Raw genomic sequence first — 21,993 nt, forward strand, 5'->3', positions numbered from 1 at the left:
TTATCGACTGGGTTCATTATTCAGACTTAAATAGACTATGCAAAGTTATTTTATTTCAGAAGATTGTTTAGTTGTGTTAATTAACAGACAAATTTTTTTTTTATCAAAATGTCCAGTTCCCATACTACAGACGTGAGTGCGATTAAAGAAAAAACAGAAATAGAACGGGTAATTTTGAGCATTAGAATTGGTTGAAAACATATATCAAGAAACAATTTAGTGTTTATTTATGAGCATTTGTGTAGCTTCACTACTTCCTTAATTACAGACGTTAGGTGGGGTAGTTTGAAATATTAATTGAGCAGCTCTCTAAGCTATTAATTAGAACATTTACTTAATACTGTGTATGCTACTTATTCATTTCTTGTAAGTATTTTATTGTCGGTTGAATATATGGTTCTAAATAAAACGTGTTTGTAATAGTATTATCTTCTGCTACAGTTTCTTTTAGTGTTTTTATCGTCATATCAGTCTGGAGAAAGGTGCCAGCTTTTTGTGTATTATGTTAAGAAAATGAGGAAACTGTGGCGGTGTGATGGTGGGGGGGGGGCGAATTCTGGTCTAGTTCTGATGGACTTCGCTAACCCCATATATACGGCACTATTAAAAATTGTGTTTGACGTTTTCAGATTTCTTTGATATACCCAATACTACAATAGTAACTAAACTGGTTGAAATTTAAATCCTTATTTTTGGTACACATATCCAAGAAACAGATTAAAAGCTTGTAACATTGAACATGATACACATTTTTTTCACCGACTTAGTAACCAAGAGAATTAAGTTTACACTGGACAAAACTTGGCTGTTGGTAGTACTTTTCTTAGGTCAAGTTTCAAATCTGAAAGGTCCAGAGTCCAGAGCTCACCTGATTCTGTGATCTCCGCATAAAGAAAAGAAAGTAAGGTCAGCACTTTACTTGCCCCAACGTGACTCATGTACACAGGTGTACAAATTATTTCAAGCACTTTACTTGCCCCAGCGTGACTCATGTACCAAGGTGTACAAATTATTTCAAGCACTTTACTTGCCCCAACGTGACTCATGTACCCAGGTGTACAAATTATTTCAAGCACTTTTCTTGCCCCAACGTGACTCATGTACCCAGGTGTACAAATTATTTCAAATTCTGTATGAGTGCTTACTTTAAGCATTTCGATCGTTAATTTACACTTTAATAATCGTTTAATTTATATAAAAACATTAATGCCAGGAAATGTGCTTTGCCTACGAAAAGTACAAAATCATCTATTTTTTAAAGAGTTATTAATGTTAAATGAAGGTTGCAGCAAAGTAGAAACAATTATTTAAAGTATTTTAAGAGATGTTCAAATTCAAAACTTCAATCTAAGGGACTTAACCAAATAAATGTTGTACTAATTTTTTATTTAAAGTTAGCTCCCATGGTTATCTCTGTGCAAGGTAGAAAAAACATGTTAGCTTATCTTTAATTTTTTTTTTATTTGAGCAAATAATTCCAAAATAATCTTATAGTCGAAATCACAATTGTTGATCTTTAAATTGTTTTATTTGAGCAAATAATCCCACAATAATCTTATAGTTATAATCACAACCTCATTTATGAAAATGCGTTTTGTTTTTAAAAAATGAGTTGTTTCCCTCTACAATCACCGATGTAAAAACAAGTAGGCCCTATCTATAGAAGCGAAAAGTAAACAATATGCCCCATCCTTAGCTGTGAAGCCACAAAATGACATGGTGGCTACCCATAGCAAGAAACACGTTGTTTTTTTTTTCTGTCCATGTCCATTTGCAACTTAAATAACACTGCTATCCCAAATAACTAATGTTGGCATCTTTTAATTTTTTTCTTTCTAGTTCTATGTATCATCAAATTAGCTTTGTGGAATACTGAGATTTGTTTTCATAAGTGTATATACTTGTGTAGTAATTAAGCAAAATTTAGGCCTTTACACTAAAGCACGGTTTCATCAACATATCAAGCTTACATACATTTCAAGAGTTAAAAATATTTAGCTAACAAGTGTTAATGTATTAGTGTGTACAATGATATTAGCGTTTCAATTATGTATAAATAATAAATGCATATTAGATATAGGCTACTATGTTTTTCAAGAATTCGCGAGACTTTTGGCTATTACTCTAATCCGCCCCCCCCCCCCCCCGACCTTTTTTTTTCTCCTCCCCCCCCCCCCCCCATGGACTATCAACTTGGGATAAAATTATTTTTCTTTACACTAGTTTTGCTTTTATTTATTACCTAGAAGTCAGGTAACTGAGAGACTTGTCCTCCATTATTTTTTGTAAACGATGGCCCACACACTTCAGTGGACGATGGCCCACACACTTCAGTGGACGATGGCCCACACACTTCAGTGGACGATGGCCCACACATTTCTGTGGACGATGGCCCACACACTTCAGTGGACGATGGCCCACACACTTCTGTGACTGTTGGCCCACACACTTCAGTGGACGATGGCCCACACACTTCAGTGGACGATGGCCCACACACTTCAGTGGACGATGGCCCACACACTTCAGTGGACAATTGCCCACACACTTCAGTGGACGATGGCCCACACACTTCTGTGGACGATGGCCCAAACACTTCAGTGGACGATGGCCCACACACTTCAGTGGACAATTGCCCACACACTTCTGTGGACGATGGCCCAAACACTTCAGTGGACGATGGCCCACACACTTCAGTGGGCGATGGCCCACACACTTCAGTGGACGATGGCCCACACACTTCAGTGGAAGATGGCCCACACACTTCAGTGGACGAGGGCCCACACACTTCAGTGGACGATGGCCCACACACTTCAGTGGACGTTGACCAACACACTTCAGTGGACGATCGCCCACACACTTCAGTGGACGATGTCCCACACACTTCAGTGGACGATGGGCCACACACTTCAGTGGACGATGGGCCACACATTTGATTGTTTCCCATTTCTAGCACTGTGACATATGGGGTTATGGAGGTGGATGGACGAGCTTTACAAATGAAAATATCAACAAATATTTTCAATACATTTTATCGACTTACACCCTACAACAATCAATTATTTAAACAGACAAAACCAAAAGTTTGAAAGCCAGTTCAAAATTAGTATCAATTTTAATACAAATATTAATATATAAACACATATTTTTAAATAGATTTTAGAAACATAATACTTTATCAACTGCTTTCTTAGTATTTAGCTTTATTAAAGTACAAAATTGGAATCCAAAATAAAGTTTTGATCAAAGTATAGCAAAAAACAAACATAGGACATATTTTAAAAAAAAATCTTTTGAAATTTACTTACCGCATACAGTAATACACCATACAACTTACCTCAGCCGTCACTTAACCCTACTTTTATGTTGTAAAATTTTATTAAATAATCTCATCAAATTTGTTTTTAATTATTATTGAATTGTATAGTGTAAAGAGGAAAATATTCCAGTTAAAAAGCCGTCTTTGTACAAAGTCCAAAACGGTTACCATCATAGGTGTAGTCAACCATAAGCTGAATGTAACTATCCCAGCCAACAGCTGAATGTAACTATCCAAAACATCTGAATGTAACTATCCAAGACATCATCTGAATGTAACTAACAAAAACATTAGCTGAATGTAACTATCAAAATCATCATCTGAATGTAACTATCCCAGCCAACAGCTGAATGTAACTATCCAAGCCATGAGATGAATGTAACTATCCAAGACATCATCTGAAGGTAACTATCCAAGACACCATCTGAATGTAACTATCAAAGACATCATCTGAATGTAACTATCAAAAACATCATCTGAATGTAACTATCCAAGCCATGAGATAAATGTAACTATCAAAGACATCATCTGAATGTAACTATCAAAAACATCATTTGAATGTTACTATTCAAGACATCATCTGAATGTAACTATCAAAAACATCATTTGAATGTTACTATTCAAGACATCATCTGAATGTAACTATCAAATACATCATCTGAATGTAAATATCTCAGAAGACAGCTGACTGAATGTAACTATCCAAGACATCATCTGAATGTAACACTGTCCATGAACTTTCACCCTGAATTTGCTTTGATAGTCTCAGCAATCCATTGCACGTACTTGGAGACTGCTGTAAATGAATCAGCAAAGTACTCGTGACCTTCACTTGCCGCCATGTGCGTCACCCCCAGCACATAATATTTCCCGTTCTTCAAACAGCTCAACGAACCACCAGAGTCCCCTTTATACACCCCTGTAGACCCCTCCGCGTCGATGCAGAAATTCCCGTCAGTAAAAATGGAATTTATGAATTTCCGCAGGGTGTAACACAGCGTTTGGTTCATGATGTTCACCTTAATCTGTCGTAAGTTGAATACTGACTCCCCGTCCTCACCCCGGGACGTGCGTCCCCAGCCCATGGCGAAACAAGGCGAGGCGTCCCAAATATTTCCTTCCGGTAAACAAACCGGCCTCACCTCATCGGAAAACTCTATCGGTTCCGCGAGTTTTAAAAGTGCGATGTCGTTCAATGCCGAGAACTCGTCGTACTCTTCGTGCGGGAATGCCTGCTTGACCTTCACATGGCTGAGATTGTATAAAGACGTGTGTCCGTACCCTACTGCAATTCGGGCTTCAGTCAAACAATGCGCGGCTGTGAGGACCCATTCAGGCGTTAAAATAGACCCACCACAGATGGTAGCCGAGGCTGTGACGACGAGAACTTGCCACGGCCAGGCTAACAGGGGAGCGTCGTTGCCATTGACAATCTGTTTTGATTGGTCGTTGCTAGAGACGCCACACGCTCCCTGCCGTAAGTGTGGCGGCGATGGAAGGGATGTGGCGAGCGGTGTCGCATAATATTCTATAGCATAAAATTGTTGGTACAACTCCAAAGGTAACTGAATAATGGCACACCTTTCATTATCTGAGCCAACTAGCTGATACCCAACACAAAGAAGGATCTGAAAAAAAAAAATGTAAATTCTGTTGGAAAATAATATTTACAAAATAAAATATCTTTTATGTACTAATTTTGAAAAGATAGATCCTTTGTTCAATTAAATCATTGATCTCAGAATTACCCAATCTCTAATTTTTCTTTTTAAAAAGTGAACCTTGAAATTCTACGTATCTAAGTACAAGTTCTGTTGTTGAGAAAAAGTCCCACCAAAAAAAAAAAAACATGCTTGATTAAATAGACATTGTCCTTATAATGCAAATAATGATGTCTTTTATTGTCCTTATTATACAAATATTAGTGTCATATATCGTCTTTATTATACAAATATCGGCGTCATATATTGTCCTTATAATACAAATATTGGTGTCATATATTGTCATTATTAGACAAAGAATGACGCTTTATGTTTTTATAAAACAAGCATTGTGTTATATACTGCCCTTATATTACAAATATTGGCGTCATACATTGCGGAGCCGGATTGTTTCCATATAGACACTTGCCCGAATTCCGTTTGTCCGAATGGACACTTGCCCGAATGCGAGAAATATTGGCGTCAAACATTGTCCTTATAATACAAATTAAATTTTGGTGTCATATATTGTCATTATTAGACAAATACTGACGCTTTATGTCTTTATAATACAAGCATCAGTGTGTTATATACTGTCCTTATATTACAAATATTTACACTTATAATACACATATAGGCGTCATATATTGCCCTTATTATACACATATTGGTGTCATATATTTTGCCCTTATAATACACATATAGTCATATAGGCGTCATATATTGCTCTTTTAATACACATATTGGTGTCATATATTGTCCTTATAATACACATGTAGGCGTCATATATGGGACGGAGTGGTCTAGCGGTAGAGAGTTGGACTGCTTACCCGTATGTCTCGTGTCTAATCTGGGTTCAAGTCAGTAGACCGTCCCTGAGTCCACCCAACTCTGATGGGTACATAACTCACGTTAGGGAAAGTAAATGCGGCTGGGCTTAGTGCTGACCACACTATCTCTTCATATGCCGATGTCACAGAAACATATACACAAATAGACGTCATATATTGCCCTTATAATACACATATTGGTGTTATATATTGCCCTTATTATAAACATATTGGAGTCATAATTGCACTTATAATAGACATATAGGCGTCATATATTGCCCTTAAAATATTAGCATGGATAAAGTTTCTCATCTGACTCTACCACCCCACCTTTAGTACTCAGACACCACCACACCCACTGTCTTTACAACCTTGTCATTACAGACTTGACATCCTGGCGAAAACTAAAACCTTGTCATTACAGACTTGACATCGTGGCGAAAACTAAAACTTTGTCAGTGCAAACTTGACATCGTGGCGAAAATGTAAACTATTTAAGATCCCCATGGTAGGTTTCATTAAAAAATTAGGAAGAAAAATCCAATTAAAACATAGAATAATCGAGAAGCTAGCATATGCCGGCTGGTGTAAGAATCCGTAAAAACTAAACACACACAAAACTATTACCATGTAGAAGTATTTCATTGTGACTTGTAGGTTCAAGACATTTCAGATGAAGGATGTAGGTTTATCGTAAGGACACCAAGTAATCTAAAAGTAACGAAAGCTGTTGTTATATTCAGCCACTTGTGCTGGAGTTGGTTACTAGTATGGTGTAGGTCAAGTCCCCTTAGGTTCGCTATGGACGTGACGTACCACTCTACCTATGAACAAAATGACTTAATAAGACTAGACTCAAGCTGATTATCAGACTTCAATGAAGCAATTAATAACCAAATGTAATTAGAATTTATTCTAGAATGCCGTTTGGGGGTTTTATGTTATTGTCACTAGTAAAACACTAATCCTAACCAAGTCTAATCATAGCTCGAGTTATAAATAACCCTATACTTTACTCTATGGGACGGAGTGGTCTAGCGATAGAGAGTTGGACTGCTTACCCGTAAGTCTCGAGTTCGAATCTGGGTTCAAGTCAGTAGACCTTCGCTGAGTCCACCCAACTCTGATGGGTACCTAACTCACGTTAGGGAAATTAAAGGCGGCTGGGCATAGTGCTGTCCACACTATCTCTTCATATGCCGAGGTCACAGAAACAAGTGAACTCTACTTCACTTGCCCCATAGACCGTCAGGTTTGAAAGGGAAACTTTACTTACCCTATGGCGCCCTATGCTTAAACTTAGCTTAGTTTAGACTCACCCCCCCCCTCCGAACTTAATCCAAACTTAAATCATACTAGATCTAGAGATATAGCGACCAAATTATTGAAATGGTACATTTAATAAACAAAATCCTCCATTTATATATATATTAGTAATAAAATTATTTTTCTTCTTCTTCTTCGTTCTTAATTATTAGTGTTGAAGAGGATCGAGATTTATCTGCCAGTGGGTTTGAACTCGAGACTTTTTTCGAATTTATCAACCATGAGCTTTTTTTGCCGACTCGACCACGCCTCCAACACAATTAAGCGTTACGTGTCAACTGGTTATGCGCCATTGAGGCTATTGACTCCGATTTCAGCCTGCTTTTCTTTTTGGATTTACTTCCATAGCCTTTGTCCAACCAAGAACAAACTACAAGACAGCAGTTGTTTAATTTTGGAGTTGTCTCTCCTAGAAGAGTGGCTGTCCCCAGCTAACGAGCCTCATCTGCCCGAGGGTTCGAACTCGAGACTCTTCGGTTTAGCAACCATGAGCTTTACCGACTCGACCACGCCGACCCCTAAGTTATTTTTAAAATGGTAAATTTAATAAACAAAACTCTCCATTTATAAAGTAGTAATAAAGTTGACTACATTAACAGCTATTCGACAGTATCATTTAGTCAGTAATTCAACCTTATTTTTACCTGAACCCTAACTGATATAACACAAAAACCTACAACATCAACGGACGATCATCTTTTTACATCAGCAAACGACCATTATTGATGCTTTCCATCATGTACATACAAGGTCGGTGGTGTCAATTTTACATTGGAATAATAAAACGGTGCCTTTTGGTGCGGTTCTGTTTTACCCCGTGTTAGTGCGCACAGTGGTGACAAGTGTTCTATTAGAAAAACAAAGCCTACACACATATTAGTTTTTGATTTCGGTGGGGGAAATAGTACGAGTATGTGTGTGGGACGGCGTGGCGAAGCGGTAGAGTGCTAGATCACTAACCCGAAACTTCGAGTTCGAATCCGGGTTCAAATCAGTATAACGTCCTTGAGTCATCCTAGCCCTGGTGGGTACCTAACTCACTCAAGGCGGCCGGACATAGTGCTGACCACATTATCCCTAATTATGGTAAGGTCATAGAAACAGGTGAACTCTACTTCACTTGTTCCGTGGACTGTCAGAATTGAAAAGGGAAGTGTACGTGTACAAAATGTTAAAAATACTATAATCTAAATATATATTAAGGGGAAGTAACATTACTACTTTTGTATGTACTAGATTTTCCACGGTCGTTTCCCTTTCAAGTATGTGCCTTAAAATATTTTGATATCGAATAAATTAAATAAACTACTTATTTAATGTAAATTGATGTTAAAATAATTTCTATTAACCATTTATGTAATTATTTTTATTTTATTTTTTGCTAATGTTATATTTTTCGGTAAATATATTTTAAAAAATGCATAAAATCGTTGTAATAAAAAGCGTTTATTTGAAATACACCAAAAAGAAGAAGTAATGAATTTCTTTAAATATATAATAATGCTCTACTATTTTAATAATTATAAGGAAAAGCGTGGGTGACTATATTATTGTCTATCTGATACCTTTACTAGATCTTATATTTAAGAAAGAGACCCACGATTTTTCTCCTTTTAGTGCATTGTTTCATATAAGCTTGTCATAATTAAAACGTTTTTTATGCAACACTTTTACACATTCGTTTTATGGCGAGACAGAAGTACACCGTGATTAAAAAGGTCATCGTGATGAGGCAGGTGACTGTGTGAAGACAGAGCACTGTGAGAAGACAGGTGACTGTGAGAAGACAGGTCACTGTATGAAGACAGAGCACTGTGAGAAGACAGGTCACTGTGAGAAGACAGGTCACTGTGTGAAGACAGAGCACTGTGAGAAGACAGATCACTGTGAGAAGACAGGTCACTGTGTGAAGACAGAGCACTGTAAGAAGACAGGTCAATGTGAGAAGACAGGTCACTGTGTGAAGACAGGTCACTGTGTGAAGACAGGTGACTGTGAGTAGACAGGTGACTGTGAGAAAACAGGTCACTATGAGAAGACAGGTCACTATGAGAAATCAGGTCACTATGAGAAAACAGGTCACTATGAGAAGACAGGTCACTATGAGAAATCAGGTCACTATGAGAAAACAGAGCACTGTGAGACGACAGGAAGACACTTTGACGTGACAGCTACCACTTGTATGTATTTCCTTTTGCTTCAACATTTTTTCCTCTCCATGCTATTTTCCAACTTTTATGATAAAACTAATGACTGATGTATTCATTACAAAATACTCCCGCGATTTAAAAAAAAAAAAACAACAACACACACTCAGCCAGTAGTTGAAGACAATAACCCGTCCCTGCATAAAAAAAAACTCAGACTCCCTTCAACACGCCGCGCAGGTCGCGCCAAAGTGACATGGTCGGTGCGCAACACCCAATGTGTGAACAACGACGCAAGGTGCGTAATCCTGTAGCCGGGGGCCGGGGTTACAATAAGGGCGAGTATTCAATTCTAGACGGAGTTCGCTCCCCGCTAATACCGACATTAAGTGACGTCATTACAGCTGTAGATTATCCCCCCTGTCACGTGTCACGGGTCTGTTGTCTGGGTGTCAGGTTGTTAGGGGTATGGGAGTGGGGTTGCTAGGGGTCTGGGTGTAGTGTTGTCATGGGTTCGGGGGATGGGGTTGTTAGGGTTTAAGTCTGGATGTGGGGTTGTCATGTCTGTTGACTGGGTGTGGGGTTGTCATGAGAATGTTTTCTGTGTGTATGGTTGTCATGAGTCTGTTGTCTGTGTGTATGGTTGTCATGTCTGTTGTCTGGGTGTATGGTTGTCATGAGAATGTTGTCTGGGTGTAGGGTTGTCATGAGTCTGATCTGGGTGTAGGGTTGTCATGAGTCTGTTGTCTGTATTTTGGGGTTGTCATAAGTCTGTTGTCTAGGTGTAGGGTTGTCATGGGGCTGTATTTAGTGTTGTCTTGAATAACTAAACATAAATACGTGTTTCTCCAACTTATGAAGAATATCTACAGCTGTGGTTCTTAAGAAGGGTTCCACCGAACCCCAAGGGTTCGGTGAGTGTCTCAGGGTTCGTTGGAGGTCAAGACACCGCCAGACTCATACAATTCACCATCGGATTTTGTCAGTGCGGGCTATATAAATATTAATAAAGGTTCGGTGAATACGTTATGAAACTAGGGGGGCTCGGTAACACCAAAATGGTTAAAAACCACTTATCTACGGCATCAATGTTTTTACTTTCTCGTATATACGAAGTATTGAGAAAGTCTTGTAATCGTGCAAAAAAAAAAATCGAGATTTTTACACATCTCGACGTTTTACATCTCACTGATACGGAAAAACATAATTTTGCAATCGTGTCCGTATGTCTGTGTGTCTGTGTGTGTGTGTGTGTGTAAACACGATAACTTGAGTACCGTTACAGCTAGGTTGATGAAATTTCATATATAAGTATTTTATCAAAATCGTAGATCCCTATCAACTTTTGAGCGATTTCCGATAACCGGAAGTGGTACTTTTTCTACTTTGAATTTTTCAAAAGCCTATAATTTGAGTATTATTTCAGATAGATAAATGAAGTTTCACATGTAAGTAAAAGATCTAATTCTCTTCGTTCTATCAAATTTTGAGTAATTTCCCGTTGACGGGAAGTACTAATTTGCGCTATTTTCGATTTCTCAAAAACGCATCTAAATTTATAAAGTACTAATAATATTGCGCACCATTATGAACATCTTTATTCGGCGTTCGCTTGGTGTGCAATACTTTTTTCTATGAGATTCTATTTTATTTTAAAAAGTGTATGTATTTAAAATGGATTAAAAATCATAGCTATATCCCGAGTTCCCATCCCCTGTTGTTTTATATAAGAATATTCGAGAAAGTTTAGGGGATAACACTCCCGGTTTATCTCTTTTTCTTAATGCGCTACAATTTAGCAGCTTGCTTTGCATTAAAGGTCAGTTTACTGAGAACCGTTTTAAGAATGCTAAAAACAAAAATATTCAGTTTGTCCTATCACGTTTTTCAACTAAGAAAATGTATACGTAATCTCATAGCTGTGAGCAGTCACCTGAGTTTTACCTGGGCTGTATGACCTAGATTTCTGGTACACTGTCTAATTAGACCTCGATGAACCAGCATTTGCTTTTCTATGTTGACCAGCTTTTGTGTGTAGAGTTTGGTAAAATACAGGTCGTGATTTGACATTTATTTAGTTGGTCCAGTTTTCTGTAATTTAACTTGACTTAATTTTCCATTCGTAACTTTGACCTATTTCTCTATTCACTATGTTGACATAGATTTCCATTCATTAAGTTCACCTAGTTTTCCATTCATTAAGTTCACCTAGTTTTCCATTCATTAAGTTCAACTAGTTTTCCATTCATTAAGTTCAACTAGTTTTCCATTCATTAAGTTCAACTAGTTTTCCATTCATTAAGTTCACCTAGTTTTCCATTCATTAAGTTCAACTAGTTTTCCATTCATTAAGTGCCCCTAATATCACTAGGATATTGTTATATTTTTACTTACATGTTTAATTATAGTATAAGTCTAAAATTGGAGCAATATTTTTTAACACAAACATTAACATTAGCACATAAAAACATCAATATTAGCACTTCACAAATATCAACATTAGCAAGTTGTCACAAACATCAACATTAGCAAGTTGTCACAAACATCAACATTAGCACATCACAAATATCAGCATTATCACGCAAAAAATATCAACATTAGCACATCACAAACATCCAAACATCAACTTTAGCACATTAAAACACATATTATCGTTTTTCAAACATTAAGAAATGCCAACGTAAAACAAAAATATCAAACATTTGAATAAGCACTTCATAAACATCAACATTACCACATCATAAATGTAAACTAACATAATCAGGCTACACTAAACATGTTCAGCTAACCGTATTTTAGTTTTCCTAAGTCCAATACAACTAAGGCTAGGGTTGGGGAACTCGGGCACTGTCGGGCACGTCTAGACTTAATTAAGTCATGTGTGACTTTGCTGGATGCAGCTAGACTTAAGTTATACATGACTGGTGACTTGGACTGGCCGGATGCTTCTAACCGGTAACCGAACTCGGAACTTAAGATTAAACATTATCTTCTCCACCAGGCCTCACAGGCTAACATCAGTCGGCTTTAGGTCAAACTAGCTCAGGACATTTATTTTTTAGTCTACAAGAATCAGTTATTTCACCCGACCCCCCCCCTTCTGCTAGGATGTGGAACAGTTCTGTATACACCCCACCCCCCCCCCCCCCTACCACCCAACCCACAATGCCTTCACATATTGTTCAACAAAAACCATGTTTAAAAAGAATTTAATGTTTCCTCTTTTTGTTTAAAATGTTTACTCTTGTGTGTATTTGAGCATACAACTTGTCATGTTTGTATTTCTGCCAATAAACGGTCCTTATGACAAGATCGGTAAACAGAACGACATCAGTTTTCTTCATTTGTTCTTGTCATCGCTTTAAATCAAAATATGTTTGTTAATATTATTTTCTGTTGTAATAGCTTCACCGTCGAACTTAACGTCGCTGTCAATACATTTCATATTCTAAATCCAACAGCGATGTAGCATTGTAGTTTGGCCCCATACGGAGTTCTCTCTATAAGACGCCAGTGGGGGTTTACCCTCACCTACACCCCCCTCGTTACGCCTCTGCCCACAGAATCTTTGTAGTCGACATCCGGATGAAATCCCCCCAGATCAAGTCAGCCGCTACATAGTGTGAGGCTGGTACCTAGTCACCGGCCCGTTGAGCGCTGGCTTGTGATGTCAGAGACCAACCGGTGATCCGTCAAACTGTACCCCAGGGCGGAATGACATAATGGAGACGTTTTGCGTATGGCGTCGCCCGTCTCAGGCCGGTGAGGGAGTCGTGCCCGCCAGCCAGGGCGCCAGAGATGAACGCATGCCGTGGTGTTGGTGCCTGCTAGCAACTCAGGCATATCGCTTTTTTTTTTATTTTTCTGAGATGAAACGTACTCTGATATAAAACGATAAAAAATTGTCTTTCAATAATGCATACCTGTAAAAAAAAAGTTTCTTTTTTAATATATTTTCTAAGCAACCTTTTTAAAGAACACACTCCAAAAAAAAAGCTTTCTACATTATTTCTAATGCTAGTATATACATCTAGCTCAAAAGGTTGACCTATCCTTGGTTTTAGAAAAAGTAGGAAGGTCAAAAGAAACTTGGAATAAATCCGTTGTCGTTGAAGTACAAACAACCGGAATATCATGGAAGCAACTTTTGGGAATCGCCCAAACCCGAGTAGGTACAGAAGGTTTGGTCCCGTTTCTGTTCTTCGAGGTTACTTACATTGATGATGATGAAGATCATGACGATGAGGAGGAGGATGACGATGACAATGATGATGATGGTGATGATGACGATAATGATAATGCTTATGATGATGATGATGATGATGATGATGATGATGATTATGTTGATGATGATGATGATGATGATGATGATGCGGATGATGATGACGATGATGATGATAATGATGATGATAATGCTATTGATGATGATGATGGTAATGGTGATGGTGATAATGATGCTGCTGCTGCTGCTGATGATGATGATGATGATGATGATGATACTGCTGCTGATGATGCTGATGATGATGATAATGCTATTGATGATGATGATGATGATGATGATGATGATGATGATGATGATGATGATGATGATGATGATGATGATAATGCTATTGATGATGATGATGATGATGATGATGATGATGATGATGATGATGATGCTATTGATGATGATGATGATGACGACGACGATAATAATAATGATGATGATGATGATGATGATGATGATAATGATGATGATGATGATGATGATGATGATGATGATGATGATGATGATGATGATGATGATGATAATGATGATGATGATGATGATGATGATGATGATGATGATGATGATGCTGTTGATGCTGTTGATGCTGCTGTTGCTGCTGATTAAATTTTCAGTGAGTCAGGAAATAAAGTATAAGGTCAGGGTAGTATAATATAATGTCTGGCTTTGGTGAGAGATCCAGACTATGTGGGGTAGGATTTAATGTCTTGAGTCTTGCAGGAGATAAGGTCTGGGGCTTGAAGTGTCTACTTCTACACGACCAAAGCTATGAATGAGAAACTTCTTTAAGCAATAAGCGTTGGTTCTCATTCTGTACACGGCTCTCCACAATAGAAGCCGGCACTGAGCCGGCACTGAGCCGGCAGTAAAATTAGCTTGACCTCGGCCGCGTTCCCTCAGTAACATGAAGTGGTACCTACCCCATATTGTGTTCAATTTTACGACCCCTCTCAGGAACAAAGGGGACACAGGCTGCATTGAACGCTTAGCATCGTGGTGTGTTTACAGAACAGAAGGGGTTATTCTGTAAGGGGTTCAAAACACTTTCTCAGATATGATAAATTCTCGTGGGTTTTTTTGTGTTCTGTGAGTGGTGTGGTTGTGTGGTGTAGGGCTAAAACTCTAACCTGAATGGTTAGGGTTCAAATGCTGATTATGATGTTATTTATTTAAAGATTGTATTCGTTCTAAATATTCTTAAGTTTAATAGTGTGTCTCGTGGTAAAAGAAAAGAAGAAACTATGAAAATAATTTTACAAACCTTTTCACCAGACAAACATAAATTTATATTAGCATTAAAAACAACTACACAGAAGTGAAAAAAAAAACTGAAATGAAAGATAAAATTACTGAATACATTTAGTCATTTACTTTCGTTTCCATGTCGGCCTTTTGTCCGTGTCGGCCACTTGCCTTGTCGGCCTTTAGTTCTACACCCGTACTCCCCTACGGCTATTGTTAAAAATAAATGTTTCGAGCATTTTAAGCTATCTGTAGGACTTCAATGAGTCTACCCAGCTTTAATTGGTACTTTTCTCGCCTTGAGGAAACAAAGGCGGCCTATGAACTCTACTTCATCTGCCACGTGTATCTTCGGCACGGAAGAGAAAAGATTAGGACTCCGATTTCAGCCTGCTTTTCTTTTTGGATTTGCTTCCATAGCCTTTGTCCAACCAAGAACAAACTACAAGGCAGCAGTTGTTTGATTTTGGAGTTGTCTCTCCTAGAAGAGTGGCTGTCCCCAGCTAACGAGCCTTATCTGGCTCGAGACTTTTCGGTTTAGCAACCATGAGCTCTACCGACTCGACCACGCTGACCCCTTGTAATTCAACCCATTCTCAGAATCACACATGGCATAGATGGCGCTTACTACAATATGGCAGCCAGGATTAATTAGCAATCTTTAGACTGACAACACGCCACATTAGAGAGAGACAACGTGTTACGTAGATGAGATCTGTTTCTAGCGACACTTCCCCTTAGGGTAGGGTTAGACATACCAAACAAGCTCTACAGGACTTCTCTTTGACCAACAGACACAGTCAGACTCTGGAGCACCCCACTGAACGCTATAAGGGCGGGGCTGGTTTATTTTTGGATGTCTTTCTGCAGTTTGTTAGCCATAAAGGCCACGTTTTGGATTTCTTCAAGCACAAATGTTTTATAAATGTAACAAAAAATTGTGTATCCAACGATACTGGGATAAAATTAGCTCAGGCATGCTTTGTCAATATGTTTAGAGTTTCCTTCAGACTTTTTTTTCTCCGGATGGCCATTTTAAACTTTGGGCGACGTACTAAATTTTCCAGGGGTATAAGTATATATATTCTATATAAATGAAGAGACGCCTAAAAGAGTGTCGGCCTACATATTACCTCCTATTATTAGTTTTCAAATAGCTTAAATATAATCCCTGTCATAATGACATTCCTCAGACTAACCAAAACATCTTATAATTGCATAAACAATATTCAATAACTCATTCTAATTTTGAATTGTGTTCGGATTTGGGTTAAGGTATAGTTTACGACACACCAGCGATAAACTCCCTGCGAAATTTTAATCGAACGACCTAGATAACAAGCCCAGGTCCTTATCTATATTAAAGGAACCGTCCGTCCCTGATTTATACTCAAATATCGTTTTTCCTCCCCCAACTATTACCACCTATTTACGATGTAGCGCAAAAACATGTAGGATTTTAATTTATGGTAATTTCCCGGATCATCGGCGTGTAGCCCGGGGGTGGGGGGGGGGGGGGGGTGAGGCCTGACCCGGGGCTGATGATCGCAAGTTTACCTTGGCTTCAGGTGGGGAGTGACGTCGTCAGCGGCTGCTAGGCTCTGTGTTTGCTTTCAGGATCAAAGCCAGTTCCGGTCGGGTGGCACCGATTTCGGTGTTATCAAACAGCCGTAGATCACCCGGCAAGGAGCCGGCGATAAAAACGGTTTCATATTGACGTCATCGACCGGTTACTGGGTGTCAAAGCGCTAGGTTAGGGGTTAAACTGGTAGGTAGAACACAGGGTTAACCTAGTAGGTACAACAGGGTTAAACTAGTAGGTACAAAACAGGGTTAAACTGCTAGGTAGAAAAAAAGGTTAAACTAGGCGGTAAAACACAGGGTTAAACTACTAAGAAAAGCAAGGGGTTAATATATTAGGTAAATTCAGAGGTATGAACTGTGTTGGTGATTTCCAAATATGGCAGTTGCTTTTAGACAAAAAGATGGATTTAAAAGTTAGAAATATTTAAGGTATTTTTTAGTTTTTACTATTCGAAGTATAGAGAAAGTATTGTATTCGTGCAAAACAAATCGAGATTTTTGCAAATCTCGACGTTTCACACCTCTCTGAGGCGGAAAAACAGTTTTGCAATCTTGTCCGAATGTCTGTGTGTGTGTGTGTGTGTATGTGTGTGTGTATCTGCAAACACGATAACCTTGAGTACCGATGAATCTAGTTTGATGCAATTTCATATATAAGTATTATATCTAATTAGTAGTTCTGTATCAACTTTTCAGTGATTTCCGGTAATCGGAAGTGGAACTTATTCTACTTTCAATTTTTCAAAAGCCTATAACTTGAGTACTGTTTCAGATAGATGAACGAAATTTTACATATTAAGTAAAAGATCTATTTTTCTGCTTTCTGTCGACCGTGAAGTAATTTCCGTTGACCGGAAGTAGAAATTTACGCTATTTCCAATTTCTCAAAAACCGCATGTGAATTTATAAAGTCCTAATAATATTTCGCAATATTATATACACCAATTATTTTGAGTTCACTCAGTGCGCAATTCTTTTTTCTACGAGATTCTATTCTATTTTTAAAAGATTAAGAAATAAAAAATGGATAAAAAATAAACCGGGAGTGATCTCCCCTAAACTTTCTCGAATAGTCTTATATAACTCTACGGGAGATGGTGGTCAAGTCGGGATATAGACACACACTATGCAAATTACACACACATGCACGCACCCACCCGAACAAATAATCTCACACAAAAAAATGTCATTACATGTAAAAAAAAAAAAACAACATTAGGCTCATTTGATATATATGTTTACAAATACATATTTCATATACTCAAAGACATTTGTTTTCTAATGTATTTATTCTCTCTCTGCTTTCGTTAATATTGTTTATTTGTATTTACACGGCGCACTGTCAGCTACTATAAATTTAACTAAATATATTCAGCTTAAGGACTCTAAATGGCAATAAAACCCGGATAAAAAGATCCTGAAGAAACAGAAATTCCCCAACAAAGAGATTGTCTCTTTTTCCGACTCTTCTCGTACGGCCGCTTTTATTTTTTTAACTTGATGGTAGAAACCTCAACAGGGTGGCGAGGGTCTGATTTTATGACCAGGAAATAATCGTTACAATTGCAGCAAGTTTTGATGGTCGTATGTAGCAGGATTTTTATGGCCGAATGCTGGATTGTATGACTGACAATGTCTCCGTGACAGACGGGTCGCTGGATGCGGCGATGCCCCCCCCCCCCCCCGGCGTTTGATCGCTTGTTCCACGGTTAAGCGGGTGGTCAAGTCGGATCAAAGATGTTTTGGGGAATTTTATGTTTTAACGGACCAGAGGTTTACAGTTTGTTTACACGGCTTGTGATGCTGGGGATTTGCTTAACGACTTGGACCCAGTGGGGGCGATGATGGGGCGGGTAGAGAACGGGACAGATTCAAATGTTGACTGGAAACTTTGACGAGAATTTCTTGAAATGGGCAATAAAATTAATGTTTACTGAGTGAATTGGACTGAAATTTTATTCTTACATTGACAAAGTTGCACTAGTTATTTTTTCGGATTATAACATTGGAACACCCTTGTACATTATATTATGAATTTTCTGTAGTTTGTAGATTATTCTACTTTATCCTATATTACCGATATGATATGTTTTAATCTACTTTTTACACTAAGGTTATGTTATTATATTAACCCAAAACGAGAAAAATGGCCCGTTGAGGAAGGATACATCGGGCGCTAGGTTGATAGTGCTGTCTATTTTCTCTAAACTAAAACCAAAACCAAAACCACCACCTTAATTCAATTTAACCGGAAACAAAAAATGACATTGAAAACGGATTTTTATCCAGAATCGGTACTTTAATTTATACAAAATATAGTCATAGGCATATCCCTGAACCATGCATTAAATTTTATACATGCGTGAATTAGCTTTCAGTATTTTAAAAAATGTATGTATTAGTAAGATAATTATAAAGTTTTTAGTTCTTGATATATCCCAATGTGGATGTGTGTATGCATATTAATTTGCATCTATTATTTCTCTTCTTTAAATATACTCGGAAAATATTATAACAAAAAGTAAAATAAAAATAAACCCGACTGTTCTAAAACGTGTGCAGGTCGATTACAGAGGACCGAGTACTGCTTGTGTATCAGAGGTCTCTAGCTTTTTGTCATTACGATTTCATGACCCAGACTGTGGATGCCAGTTCAATTTTTAACTGCTGGCCTGACAAATGGCTCCAGGGGGGATTCCCCGTGTAAACACTAGCGGTTTGGCCCGGCCCACACAGGAGAGGAGTATTCCCTATTTTAAATTCTGATCGGGGAGTGGATTAAGTAGCGTTTTATCGAGTGGGATTTTTGGTTCAGTTTATCTGTGAGGGATGGGAGATGCGGGGACCTCTGCTGGTGGGGACCTCTGTTGGTGGGGACCTCTGTTGGTGGGGACCTTTGTTGGTGGGGAGTGGGGACCTCTGCTGGTGGAGAGTGGGGACCTTTGTTGGTGGGGACCTCTGTTGGTGGGGACCTCTGTTGGTGGGGACTTCTGTTGGTGGGGACCTTTGTTGGTGGGGACTTCTGTTGGTGGGGACCTCTGTTGGTGGGGACCTCTGTTGGTGGGGAGTGGGGACCTCTGTTGGTGGGGAGTGGGGACCTCTATTGGTGGGGACCTCTGTTGGTGGGGAGTGGGGACCTCTATTGGTGGGGACCTCTGTTGGTGGGGACCTCTGTTGGTGGGGACCTCTGTTGGTGGGGACCTCTGTTGGTGGGGAGTGGGGACCTCTATTGGTGGGGACCTCTGTTGGTGGGGACCTCTGTTGGTGGGGACTTCTGCTGGTGGGGACCTGTGTTGGTGGGGAGTGGGGTCCTCTGTTGGTGGGGACCTGTGTTGGTGGGGAGTGGGGTCCTCTGTTGGTGGGGAGTGGGGACCTCTGTTGGTGGGGACCTGTGTTGGTGGGGAGTGGGGTCCTCTGTTGGTGGGGAGTGGGGACCTCTGTTGGTGGGGACCTCTGTTGGTGGGGACCTCTGTTGGTGGGGACCTCTGTTGGTGGGGACCTCTGTTGGTGGGGACCTCTGTTGGTGGGGACCTCTGCTGGTGGGGACCTCTGTTGGTGGGGACCTCTGTTGGTGGGGACCTCTGTTGGTGGGGAGTGGGGACCTCTATTGGTGGGGACCTCTGTTGGTGGGGACCTCTGTTGGTGGGGACTTCTGCTGGTGGGGACCTGTGTTGGTGGGGAGTGGGGTCCTCTGTTGGTGGGGACCTGTGTTGGTGGGGAGTGGGGTCCTCTGTTGGTGGGGAGTGGGGACCTCTGTTGGTGGGGACCTGTGTTGGTGGGGAGTGGGGTCCTCTGTTGGTGGGGAGTGGGGACCTCTGTTGGTGGGGACCTCTGTTGGTGGGGACCTCTGTTGGTGGGGACCTCTGTTGGTGGGGACCTCTGTTGGTGGGGACCTCTGTTGGTGGGGACCTCTGCTGGTGGGGACCTCTGTTGGTGGGGACCTCTGTTGGTGGTGCGTATTGCTCTTCCTGCTCTTGCTAAATTATCTACTAAAACTGTTAGTTGGACTATCTGCGAATACCTTCGTTATTAAGTCTCATCGAATTCCCGTCGTTTGAGCTCATTTTAAATAAATCCTTGATCCTATTGTCAGTCTTGATCTGCAAATGATCCTGAGGTCCTTTCTTCAGACCTTTTCTGTGAGACTCTCTCGGTAAGCCCATTTTTGTGAAACCCTTCCTTTGAGGCCCTTTTTAAATAATAATTATATATTTTCTGGGAAATCCGAACTGTGGACCAACCTATTAACAAAATGACGCTTACTTGAAGCATAATCTCTCACTGTGGCATCAAATTATCATTACCTCCACTACGACACTAGCCAGGAGCAAATGTAACCCTTCTATTGACCCCTTACATAATCCACACGTACATAGTACCCATTATTTTATCTCAGCATTCACGAACTGGTGCACAAAACATTATGTTGTGTGCACGGTGCTCTGAAATGACTCATACCATGTTGTATGTCATTTAACGAAACATTTCGTGGCATGTTTACAATCACTGCTCGGTCGCGCACCCGCTCACGTTGGGGGTAACACTGCACCTAACAAGTAGTTATTGCAACTTTTGTCGTACACTTGCATCATCAATACCCTTCCCGTTAGATAATTCTAGAATCAGATTTTTTAAAAACTGGCAGCGTACAAGGCCCCGTGGACGGGACACACCTGTGGTACCCTGGGTCAGTAGAGATCAGCCACACCCAATTAACCCAACCTTGCCACATCCACATCCACGCCGTGTGGTGGGGGGGGGGGGGGGGGTGAGCCTGCAACCTGACACCCCCCGTGAGACACGGACATTTGGTATTGTCCTTCTGTCGTTAACACACTCGGAAGGAGGGTGCATATTTAACAATGGAGTGGGGGGGGGGGGCGGTGATTTGTTTTAGGGTATCTGTTATTGGATTGGGCAAATAGTTTTTAATACCATCACGGCTGAATAGGAGAAACAGATTTGTCGTGCGATGAATTACACGCAGTAATCCGTGAAATGTGTTGGAAAATTTGCGATAGCCACCTGTTCAAGATACCATTCATGATACCATTCATGTTACCATTCACGATACCATTCACGATACTATTCACGATACCATTCACGATACCATTCATATTACCATTCACGATACCATTCACGATACCATTCATGATACCATTCATGTTACCATTCACGATACCATTCACGATACTATTCACGATACCATTCACGATACCATTCGTGTTACCATTCACGATACCATTCACGATACCATTCACGATACCATTCACAATACTATTCACGATACCATGCACGATACCATTCACGATACCATTCACGAAGCCATTCACGATACCATTCACGATACCATTCACGATACCATTCATGATATTGGCCACGATACTGTGCACGGTACTGATCACAATACTGTCCACGACACCGTTCAAGAGATTGTTTACGATACTATTGATGGTACATTTCACGATACTGAATCAGATACTATTCACCATACTGCTCTTGGCACTGTTCACGATTTTGTTCGCGATACTATTCATTATACTGATCACGATACTTTTCACGATTATATTCATGATACTGT

The 21,993-nt window shown here is 39.7% G+C and overlaps 2 protein-coding genes across 4 annotated transcripts; both read right to left on the minus strand.

Moving 5' to 3' along the window:
* Positions 1–3,149: 3,149 nt before the first annotated feature.
* LOC131944273 (brachyurin-like) lies at positions 3,150–7,938 on the minus strand. 3 transcript variants are annotated; one of them, XM_059304827.1, is made up of 3 exons: positions 7,846–7,938; positions 6,474–6,666; positions 3,150–4,944 (listed from the first exon to the last, which is right to left on the minus strand). In XM_059304827.1, exons 2-3 carry the CDS (start codon positions 6,489–6,491, stop codon positions 4,057–4,059), a joined length of 906 nt encoding a protein of 301 aa, XP_059160810.1. In that variant the 5' UTR covers positions 6,492–6,666; positions 7,846–7,938; the 3' UTR covers positions 3,150–4,056. The 3 variants fall into 3 exon arrangements, with proteins under 3 accessions (XP_059160810.1, XP_059160809.1, XP_059160807.1); XM_059304826.1 differs by having other exon boundaries at positions 6,474–6,670; positions 7,863–7,923; XM_059304824.1 differs by having other exon boundaries at positions 6,474–6,670; positions 7,817–7,923.
* An 11,290-nt stretch (positions 7,939–19,228) lies between these two features.
* LOC131944278 (uncharacterized) lies at positions 19,229–20,575 on the minus strand. The gene is made up of 2 exons (XM_059304832.1): positions 20,434–20,575; positions 19,229–20,307 (listed from the first exon to the last, which is right to left on the minus strand). Exons 1-2 carry the CDS (start codon positions 20,573–20,575, stop codon positions 19,229–19,231), a joined length of 1,221 nt encoding a protein of 406 aa, XP_059160815.1.
* Positions 20,576–21,993: the final 1,418 nt, after the last annotated feature.

Source organism: Physella acuta, unplaced genomic scaffold (assembly GCF_028476545.2).
Source record: "Physella acuta isolate Inbredline_101_S28 unplaced genomic scaffold, ASM2847654v3 ptg000487l, whole genome shotgun sequence".
Taxonomy (NCBI): Eukaryota; Metazoa; Mollusca; class Gastropoda; family Physidae; genus Physella; species Physella acuta.

Bases quoted from the DNA above. Each gene is read 5' to 3' on its own strand.
- LOC131944278 (XM_059304832.1), bottom strand. From the start codon at position 20,575: ATGGGCTTACCGAGAGAGTCTCACAGAAAAGGTCTGAAGAAAGGACCT. The intron at 20,308-20,433 runs GTATTCGCAGAT...CCCCACCAACAG, and splicing joins GATGAGACTTAATAACGAAG to AGGTCCCCACCAACAGAGGT.